Source organism: Cucurbita moschata, unplaced genomic scaffold (assembly GCF_002738365.1).
Source record: "Cucurbita moschata cultivar Rifu unplaced genomic scaffold, Cmos_1.0 Cmo_Scf00014, whole genome shotgun sequence".
NCBI lineage: Eukaryota > Viridiplantae > Streptophyta > Magnoliopsida > Cucurbitales > Cucurbitaceae > Cucurbita > Cucurbita moschata.
In genome coordinates, this window is record NW_019268530.1 from 3308965 (window position 1) to 3319122 (window position 10158).

A 10158-nucleotide genomic window follows, 5' to 3' on the forward strand; every position below is an offset into this window, starting at 1 on the left:
GACACGTGGAGAAAATGTACAGCGAGTAGAGAGATAAGTGTTGAGTAGAGTGCGTGGGAATTGGAGTAAAGATATTTAGCGGATCAAAAATATCTGGGTAAGTCGTCCACGTTGGCAAAGGGCACAGGCCGATCTGGGAACGGATAGTGCACTTTTTATGGCCTTTTACCATTTATTATTTTTATTTTAAAAAATTTAATTAAAAAGAAATCTTTTTTTTTTTTAAATTTTAATTATTACTATTTTTCTCTCTTTTTCTTGGCAGTTCCGAATATCTCGAAATATCTAAACCAATTGATTTTCTTGATTGCTTCCATTTCTTCATACTTCTTCTTCTTCTTCTTCTTCTGTCTTCGTTCTTTCGCCTCAATTTTCTCGACTGCGATTGTAACTGTCACCGATTTGTAGAGCTAAGCCCTCGGAGCTATTAGGTTTATTTTGTTGTTGACTTGATTTAATCTCGTTTTGGAGCTGAACAGGGGAGTGAGCCCTAGGTTTTTGGAGTGGAGGATGGGGGAGGAGGTGAAGATGAGCGAATATGAGAGCGGCGGTGGTGGTGGTGGTGGTGATGGTGATGAGAACGGAGCTCATGAGGAGAGGGTGTTTGAATGGGAGACGGGTTTGCCGGATGCTGATGATCTTACTCCTCTGTCTCAGACGTTGATTCCGCCGGAGCTTGCGTCGGCATTCAGTATCTCGACAGGGCCGTCTAGGACGGTGATGGATCTTTATCGAGCATCGCAGAATACTCTTTCGAATCTTCGTGGATTTCAATCGCAAGCGTTTTCATCGAATAATTTCAAGTCGTTCAATGATGATCGGACTCGGGATCATGATCCGATGGTTTTTGAAGGAGATGAGACGACAGAGAGAGATGCGGGGTCGGATTCTAGGAAATTGAGGAAGGTTGATTGTGCGGAGGAGGCTGATTCGGCTCTTCGGACTGATAATTCGATGGATGATCCATCGGCTCGGACGTTGAAGAGACCGAGGCTTGTTTGGACGCCGCAATTACATAAGCGTTTTGTGGATGTGGTTGCTCATCTTGGGATTAAGAACGCGGTTCCTAAAACTATTATGCAGTTGATGAACGTGGAGGGATTGACTCGCGAGAATGTTGCGAGTCATCTTCAGAAATATAGGCTTTACTTGAAGAGGATGCAGGGATCTTCCAACGAGGGCCCGTCGTCGCCGGACCGGATTTTCGCTTCCACGCCTGTGCCGCAGAGCTTGCACGAGTCTTCCAACAGTGGGCATGGGAATGGAAATGGGCATTTGCCAGTTCCTACTCCGATGCCGTACGGACCGCCGATGATGCCTATGCCGGTGCTTGGCATGGCAGCACCTGGTCATGCCCACAGTTATATGGGTATGCCTGTCGCTCATCCGGGAAGCGCACAGGGATACCATGGGTTTGAAACCCATCCTTACCATATGATGCATCAGAGAGATTGGTCGGGGAACAAATACGGTTCGATCGTGCCTTACCCTCATCCTCATGTGCCTCCTAGTACTAATGATAAGTGAATTCCGCTAATTTTCAGGTTGGCTGCTTGATCTCATTGAGTTTTTCGTATACCTTATTAATGAGTTAGATTAGGTTTCCTGGAGCGATTGAGCACATCTCTTGTATCATTGAAAGTACATTGGCTGATTTAGGGAATGATCATGGATTTATAATCAAGGAATACTATTTCCATTGGCATGAGGCCTTTTGAGGAAGTCCAAAGGAAAGCCATGAGAGCTTAAAAGTGGACAATATCATACCATGGTAGAGAGTTGTGTTCATCTAACATGGTATTAGAGTCATGCCCTAAACTTAGTCATAGTCATGTCAATAGAATCCTCAAATGTCAAACAAAAGTATTGTGAGCGTTGAAGGCGTAGTCAAAAATGACTAAAACTCCAAAAAGAAAAGGAGTCAGTCTCGATTAAGGGGAAAATGACAAACTCCAAAAAGAAAAGGAATCGAGTCTCGATTAAGGGGAAAATGACTAAAACTCCAAAAAGAAAAGGAGTCGAGTCTCCAAAAAGAAAAGGAGTCGAGTCTCCAAAAAGAAAAGGAGTCGAGTCTCCAAAAAGAAAAGGAGTCGAGTCTCCAAAAAGAAAAGGAGTCGAGTCTCCAAAAAGAAAAGGAGTCGAGTCTCCAAAAAGAAAAGGAGTCGAGTCTCCAAAAAGAAAAGGAGTCGAGTCTCCAAAAAGAAAATGAGTCGAGTCTCCAAAAAGAAAATGAGTCGAGTCTCCAAAAAGAAAATGAGTCGAGTCTCCAAAAAGAAAAGGAGTCGAGTCTCCAAAAAGAAAAGGAGTCGAGTCTCCAAAAAGAAAAGGAGTCGAGTCTCCAAAAAGAAAAGGAGTCGAGTCTCCAAAAAGAAAAGGAGTCGAGTCTCCAAAAAGAAAAGGAGTCGAGTCTCCAAAAAGAAAAGGAGTCGAGTCTCCAAAAAGAAAAGGAGTCGAGTCTCCAAAAAGAAAAGGAGTCGAGTCTCCAAAAAGAAAAGGAGTCGAGTCTCCAAAAAGAAAAGGAGTCGAGTCTCCAAAAAGAAAAGGAGTCGAGTCTCCAAAAAGAAAAGGAGTCGAGTCTCCAAAAAGAAAAGGAGTCGAGTCTCCAAAAAGAAAAGGAGTCGAGTCTCCAAAAAGAAAAGGAGTCGAGTCTCCAAAAAGAAAAGGAGTCGAGTCTCCAAAAAGAAAAGGAGTCGAGTCTCCAAAAAGAAAAGGAGTCGAGTCTCCAAAAAGAAAAGGAGTCGAGTCTCCAAAAAGAAAATGAGTCGAGTCTCCAAAAAGAAAATGAGTCGAGTCTCCAAAAAGAAAATGAGTCGAGTCTCCAAAAAGAAAATGAGTCGAGTCTCGATTAAGGGGAAAATGACTAAAACTCCAAAAAGAAAAGGAGTCGAGTCTCGATTAAGGGGAGACGTACTTTGTTTGAAGGGAAATGTTGGATGAAAGTCCCACGTCGGCTAATTTAGGGAATGATAATCAAGGAATACTATCTCCATTGGTATGAGGCCTTTTGGGAAGCCTAAAACAAAGCTATGCTTAAAGTGGACAATATCATTTCATTGTGGAAAGTCGTTTATCTAGCCACAACAATTCCAATTATGTTTGCCCTGTTTTTCCCTTTTTTTTAATCTAAAATTGGATTATGCCAGTGGTACTTGCATCGCTATTGAATGGTCTGGATTTGGAGGGGTTTTGCGTTAGGATTTGGAGTACTTCTCGAACTTGGCAACAAACTTCTATATTAGACACGTGAAATGGTGAATCCCAGATAAAATTAAGCCTCGTAAAGCAGTATTATTGAGTTACTGGAAACTGAAAAGCTTTCTTTCTGTCCAAGTGTAGTTAGTAAGACAAGAATTTATGGCATGTTATTGGCTTTAGTGGCGAACTTTAGACACAGGTTTCTGATTTGGTCTTTCGAACTGTTCTCGATAACTGTAGTTAGATGACTTATAAGAAACTGAATATCTGTTACTGTGGAACTAAACTGAAAAAAAAAAAAAAAAAAAACACAACAAAAACAACTTTTAAAAGACAGTTCCCCAGAAATGTCTGAACTGAAATTTTGTTCTAACATAGCCAAATGGGTAACCCCTTGTTACTTTTTTGGCTTGAATCACAGCGTAGTAACTGTTACCTTTCAGTTTCTGATTCCTCTCTATGCTCTTCACTGCTCAGTTTGATCACTTCTTAAAAATACAGTTAGTTAGATTTGCTTGTTTTGGTCTTTACTGTGTAGCCTCCAATCCAGGACGAGCATGCAGGTAAGAAAGTCCATTAACCCGTAAGATGAAGATTTACTTGATCATAGAGGAAAATCTAAGCAATTATTCTGTGTTTTTTGTTTAGACGTCCACCTTCAAGTTGTTCAATCAACTGTTCTGCCACAATGACCATCAGCCTCTTGGAGAACTTTTATGCTTCCTGGCTGAAATTTGTATATAAATTTATTGTTTAATCTTCCTTTCTTCTCATGTAATGGCTCCATGGATATTTGAACTGTTATGTTATGTCATGTCCTATGCATATTCATATATCTCCTTTTTTAGTGTACGGATCCAGTAGAACATTGTATGTTGAACATTTTAGGCCAAATCAGTCCTCTTTGAATGAAAGTTCAAGATTAAGCTAAGCGAACTGCAAGCACATTGTAGTGTTTACAAAACTTGGTTGTTTTTATGTATGGAAGTACAAGAAATTTCAATATGCTTGACCTTACTCTAGAACTTTCCCTTCCATAATCCTCTGTGCTTTTAGGACAGCTGCATCAGATCACCATACATGTTATTTGTACTTTCTTTTAACCTTGGAAGTTCTATTACAAATTACAAACTGAAAAGAAGCTACAAATATCATTCAGGTATAATGTAAGATTCCTGAGACTGTAGTTACGGGAGGCAAGAGATGGCCTAATCCCATCACATTGAAATTCTTGCCCATCACCTCTGGTGAATTATAGAAGGATTGAAGGGCACACCAAATGATCCTTCGTCAGTGGAATCGATGTGTGTTTTGTGATTCTCTCCTTCTTAGGATGTCATGAAAGGTTAATATTCCTTTGATGACTGCCTTATTGTTTTCTTTAATATAGCTTGGTAACTGTCTTTGCCTTCATTTTCATATGCACTGAAGCTGTTCTCTTTTGTTGAATTGGTCCTACCATTTCTATTTATTGATATGATTAGTATGTCACTTGCAGATGTCACTCTGGAAGGAATGCTTTCCATAAGGTCCGTGAAATAAACACTGGGTGCCCAGATGCCGATACGCAACGTGTATACGAACATTCGTATCAGTTATATTATTATGTTGTCTACCAGGAACTCAACAATTGAATGCCCTTGAGATATTTAAAATGTATCTCCATTCTAGTTTGTGCTGTAACTCATGAACTTGAATCACAACAGATTTGATATCTGAACCCCATTTTTTGGTTCTTTCTTGTGTCTGCTCTATTGGATATACTCCGGCGAGGCCTCTCGGTTTCTAGACTAATAATGACTGCTGTGATACTGGATTTTACAAGTTCACAGCCACTTAAAATCATTGCTTCATTTCTTCTTCAGAACTTGTATTCAGCATCTCAACAGGTACTGTTGCAATAGCAAATGTACCATTAATAGCGAAGAAATGGCCCCATATACATACATACCCATGTCATTTTGATCTTTTGTTTGATAAACACATGCCTAAACCGTTTATTTAGGGAAATCCAGCTTCTGGGGGCAGTTCTTGCCTAAACCAGACTCACCCTTGTTTGAAGATATCGTCCAGTATCATGTGCAAAGAAAACTTAGCATTTATGTGAGATCTCACCTCGGTTAAAGAGCGGAACAAAACATTCTTTATAAGGGTGTGGAAGACGGCGATACGGCCCGACTTTCAGCTCAGTTGCCCTTTTGAATAAGCTAGGAATGGATCTTCCTTCTGTAATCTCAGTTTGTAACCAAGCTTAGCAGTTGACTGAATCTGTTTAATTTATGGACATTGTTTTCCCCAGTTTCCCAGGCCTAAGCAAGGTTCCTTGAGATGTTGCTGAATCTTTTGAAATCTTTATCTTATACTTATAACTCTAATCACATGGCGAGCGACATCGTAATACATTACTTATACCGATAGATCATGGTATCATGATCTTGTAGATTGTATCATATACATGTATTGAACGACCCTGTCATGTGTGTCATAGCATGTAGGGCACGACCTCGTAGACCATTACATATATATACACAAAATAAACATGTAGGATGAGATTCTATAGATCATATCATATAATAACCCTGTATCCATGTGTATCCTATCATAACAAGTAAGACTGTTATCTTGTAAAGTTACCTATCCTAAACTATAAGTCTGGTTCATTCTTGTTCATCATAAAGTGATATATATATATATATATATATATATATATATATATATAGCTAGAGAGAGAGGGAGAGAGAGAGAGAGAGAGAGAGAGAGAGAGGGAGAGATTACTTAGCAACGTTCCAATTTCTGGAATCAGTAAATTATTCAATGATTGTTCATGCAGAGCATAAAATTAAAGTAGCATAGATGATTTTGTCGCACCTCTAGAACAAATTTACCAGAATCAGAGAGGTAAAAAAGAAACAAAAGAAAAAGAAAAAGAAAAAGTTCCCAAGGCAATAAATCACTCTTAACTTGATACTGCATATCATCTTCATAATAAAGCTCCAACATTCTTCTCCCACAACCTACAGAGCCGGCTATACTATCCAAAAATGGAAATACCAATTTAAACTATCTCAAAACCTCTCTCCGAAACGGAAAAACAATGCACCTGTGCTTGAGTTATTGTCGACCGCATACTCGACCCGAACTAGGCCTAGCTTCACCCCTGCACCATATGATGAACCATGCCCCATTCGCCTATATACCTCAGTTGGGTTTCCCTTAAGGTTCTTTGAACTTCCGAGATCAGTTCCATGTTCAGCAAATGCATATACATGTGTCCCTTTAACAGGGATTCGCAGCTCGGCTGCAAGCTAAAGAAGATTGACAGGATAGAAATCAGAACGCTGCTCCAAATTCGTGATAAGGGTCACTAATCATTTTCGAGGATGTTTAAGATTTACCTCGAGGATGTTTCTCGCTGCGCCCAGCTCACCCATATTGTAACCCCTCACAGAATAAGGCCCTCCAAGGGTAAAGGCATCGTAGCTTGGAAGGTCCCCTACACAGCCACCATAATGACCATGGAGGACAAGCACAGGAGGAGGTGATTTACCTGCACCTTCCTCCACCTGCTTCAGCTGCAAAAACCGTGTCAAGGTAAGCTGGTGGCGGTTGAAGAACGGAAATTTGCTGCCCACCCCGAGGCCTTGGTCGACCTGTAATACACACATGTGATAGTCAATAATCAACCAGAACTTTCAGAAGTCAAAATATTTTCTCAGCCAGCATAGTTTGATTCAAAAAACCCCAGCAGTGAGCACCCAACAGAACATAGTTCTAAACTTGTCGAGTAAATCCCTCAAAATTGAACATATTAATCTATAAAATGGTGTCTTAATTGCTTCTAAATCTGTGTTCTTGTATGAAAAAGTGACAAAAAGATGCTTCAATGAAACAATGAAAGGGTACTAACAGGTCGAGATGCAAATATTAAGACAGATTCGCACCTGAAATACGTTCCTCTCGCCAACGATAGCACCATTAATGAATTTTGTATTATCCCGTGTTATATTTGCTTGTAAGAATGCCATTCGATCGATACCAGTTCCACTCAGGGTTGTGGGAGGTCCATCAGCACTAATACCTCCACCAAGCAATGCCCTCTGACCATTCGAACAGATATTACTACTTTCATCCCGTGTCGTTATCTCTTCCATTACAAGCCCATAAGTGAATTTGCTTTGGCGGGTGAGATTCTATTCAACAAATGTCAGCAATATAAGAAACATTGTTTCCAGAACATGCTACAGAAGGAGTAAATCTAGAAAACACTAAACCGTCACTGATAAACACCTCAGTAACATTAGCTTTAACACCAGCTCGGTCGACCCATATAGGTGGAACTTCATCTGCCCCAGGTCCACCAGTGAAAACAGGACTCAGTTTTCGGCTATTGAAGCAACTAACTCGAAGAGTTCGATTGCGTGGGTTATAGACACCATCCCAATATGGATGCACATACTCGAGCTTAAATGAAAGGTCATCCTGAACAAAGAAAAACGTGGAGATTTCATCATTTAATAGCCTTTAAGCAGTGAAAAAGAAGAACTTAAAAATAATATTAATTCGACTACCTGAGGATTGAAAAAATTACTCGTTGTTATAGTACCAAGAATCGATCGATTTAATCCATTGATATTTCGATGTTCGAAAGTAACTGTTCCACCAGGCTGCAGTGAAGCCTAAAAGCACAAAGCCCACAAAAAAAACATGTTCAATCATAATTCAATGGTGGTGAAAGTAGGCATAAGCATAACAAAGCGAAGATAAATACACAAAAAACTTAAGACACAACATACCAAAGTTGGACGTCCACCACGTCCAGGAACAATGCTCCATTCCGAACTGACTTCAGCAGATTTTTGGTCAAGTTCTTTCAGTTTAATTTCAACTATAATCCCTCCTTCACTCTTCTCATCAGGTCGGGGATTCACTTCAATATTTGAAAACAAACCAAGGGAGTTGATGTTCCTCAGAGCTTGCTTTCCAGCTTCGATATTAAAAATTTCGCCTGCTTGTAGCTGTGACATAATTCAAAATCTTGAGCACATAAGAACTGCTACTCACCGTACAAAGCTGATATAATGACATTTGTGGCCATAGTACGAAATTTGATTTTGAAACACCGAGAAGTCGATAGTTGCTTCTCTCGGTAAGATAAACACCAAATATACAGTCGTGGTTATATAATAAATGTAGTTTGGAGCATTGTCGTGTCTATTTAATCTCTAAACTTAGAAAACATCGATTACATTTCCAAATTTTGGATCGTGACTCTATGTTGTCCCTCCCTTTAACACTACGATGTGACATGCTTATTGGATAAATATCGACTTAAAGTGAACAGCCTAAAATGGATTTGATACATATGCCACTATGTTATGTCAAACAATTAACCTTCGTCTATTAGCATGTACGAGAACAGTGCGTATCATCGTAGTTAAGATCAAAAACATAAATGGAACTTCGTGAAGTTTAAGAATTAAGAACTAAACAGGCACAATCAACAAATTTCGGCATCAAATTTGTAAGTTAACCTTCAAAGGATTCTACCTGTTTGGGCAATTCCCTCTTCACTACAGGGAGTTGAGTATTTCCCTCAACAACATTACCAAGCTTATCCAAGAACTGAATCACCAGCTGAGTAATATCCCCTTCCACCACCTCACAAACAACCTCCTTGGTATTCAAGTTTCCAAAATTTACTACCTGTGCGCAAGCATACCCTTCATCATGGTACCATTTCTGCACCCTATCCCGAATCCTCTGTAAAAGCCTCGCACTGACCTTCCCCCTAGTCCTTATCATCTGAAGAACCTCTCTATACACTGGCGTTGGCAACAAACACGCCCTCGCCTTCGAAATTCTCCTCTTGTATTCCCTCTCTTGGCTCCTAAAATACGCAAGCTTCTCCTTATCCGTCATATCAGGGTCCATTTCCATCTGCTTCGTCTGTTGCATCAAACCAACATTGATACATCTGAACCTATCAGCTGACTGCCAAGTACTTTCAGAGAACGAGATTGTGACACCAAGAGTACCATCAGGTTTAGTTTTCCCTTCCACATCGACCTTCTCAAACATCCCACAAGTCGCAAGGGTTTCGAGCTCTTTCTGAAGCTGAGCCTTGGTGTATATCCCGCCAGGTCTCAATGAAACCATCTCAAAGAACGAGTCTTCAGTGCCAACGGTGATTCCCTTCCGGCGATCAAAGAAAGAAATATCAGAAACCTTATATTTCTTAAACCCACTAAGCTTATTAAGCTGCACAACAAGATTGGCAGGCAAACCATGAGCATCCCACTCCTGATTCTGAGGCTCATCCGCCAATGCAGCAGGGGATAAGAATCTCCTCCAAAACCCATCACTCCCACCACCGCCTCCACCGCCTCCACCACTCCCACCACCAAATCCGCTGCCCCCACCAAAGTTTCCACCCCCATTTCCAAGCAACGAAGAGAAATTAAAAACAAGGGTAACAGAGGAGGATAGAGCAAGGGCTTTAGCGATGGATTTCAGGTGGGGTTTGCAGGAAGTCGAGGATTGAATGGGTTGTGGGGTTTGGGAAGATGAAGAAGAAGATAAATGACATTTGAAGGTGGGAAGATGGGGGTTGTTAGAGGCAGCGATTGAAGGCGGAATCCGGCGGCTACGGTGGGAAGCCGGCGAGTTGGGGAAATTTGTGGAAGTGGGGAGATGGGTATGCGCCGCGAGAGCTGGCATTTTGGGTTTGCAGGGCAAGGAGAAAGGGATAAGGAAAAGGGAAGAAATGGGGGGTTTTGCTCTCCGCTGAATTCCTTACTTCGCTTGCTTCTCTTCTCTATATCTCGAGGTTTTTCGAAAAGCGCGAGTCTTTTTTTTCCTGAGGGCGAGTTTTACAATGTCCCTTGTTTTTCTTATTTAAAGAAACTTTACAAAAAAAAAAAAAAAAAAAAAAAAAAAAAAAAAAAAAAAAAAAAAAAAAAAAAA

The 10158-nt window shown here is 40.5% G+C and overlaps 2 protein-coding genes across 3 annotated transcripts; one reads left to right on the plus strand and one right to left on the minus strand.

The window, feature by feature from the left end:
- The first annotated feature begins 270 nt into the window (after positions 1–270).
- Positions 271–4931, plus strand: LOC111452866 (transcription factor BOA-like). 2 transcript variants are annotated; one of them, XR_002712170.1, is made up of 3 exons: positions 271–1544; positions 4355–4540; positions 4694–4931. XR_002712170.1 is itself a non-coding variant. In XM_023093784.1 (2 exons), the coding sequence occupies exon 1, from the start codon at positions 511–513 to the stop codon at positions 1525–1527; it is 1017 nt and encodes a 338-aa protein (XP_022949552.1). In that variant the 5' UTR covers positions 271–510; the 3' UTR covers positions 1528–1544; positions 4694–4931. The 2 variants fall into 2 exon arrangements, 1 of the variants encoding a protein (XP_022949552.1); XM_023093784.1 differs by lacking the exon at positions 4355–4540.
- Positions 4932–5969: 1038 nt separating this feature from the next.
- LOC111452412 (protein TOC75-3, chloroplastic-like) lies at positions 5970–10053 on the minus strand. The gene is made up of 7 exons (XM_023093116.1): positions 8743–10053; positions 7989–8210; positions 7764–7871; positions 7483–7674; positions 7137–7385; positions 6591–6845; positions 5970–6500 (listed from the first exon to the last, which is right to left on the minus strand). The coding sequence occupies exons 1-7, from the start codon at positions 9910–9912 to the stop codon at positions 6261–6263; spliced, it is 2436 nt and encodes an 811-aa protein (XP_022948884.1). The 5' UTR covers positions 9913–10053; the 3' UTR covers positions 5970–6260.
- Positions 10054–10158: the final 105 nt, after the last annotated feature.

Coding starts and splice junctions, on each gene's coding strand:
- LOC111452866 (XM_023093784.1), top strand. CDS start 511: ATGGGGGAGGAGGTGAAGATGAGCGAATATGAGAGCGGCGGTGGTGGT.
- LOC111452412 (XM_023093116.1), bottom strand. CDS start 9,912: ATGCCAGCTCTCGCGGCGCATACCCATCTCCCCACTTCCACAAATTTC. Junction 8,211..8,742: donor AGAGGGAATTGCCCAAACAG/GTAGAATCCTTT, acceptor ATTATGTCACAG/CTACAAGCAGGCGAAATTTT. Junction 6,846..7,136: donor GCGAGAGGAACGTATTTCAG/GTGCGAATCTGT, acceptor TGTGTATTACAG/GTCGACCAAGGCCTCGGGGT.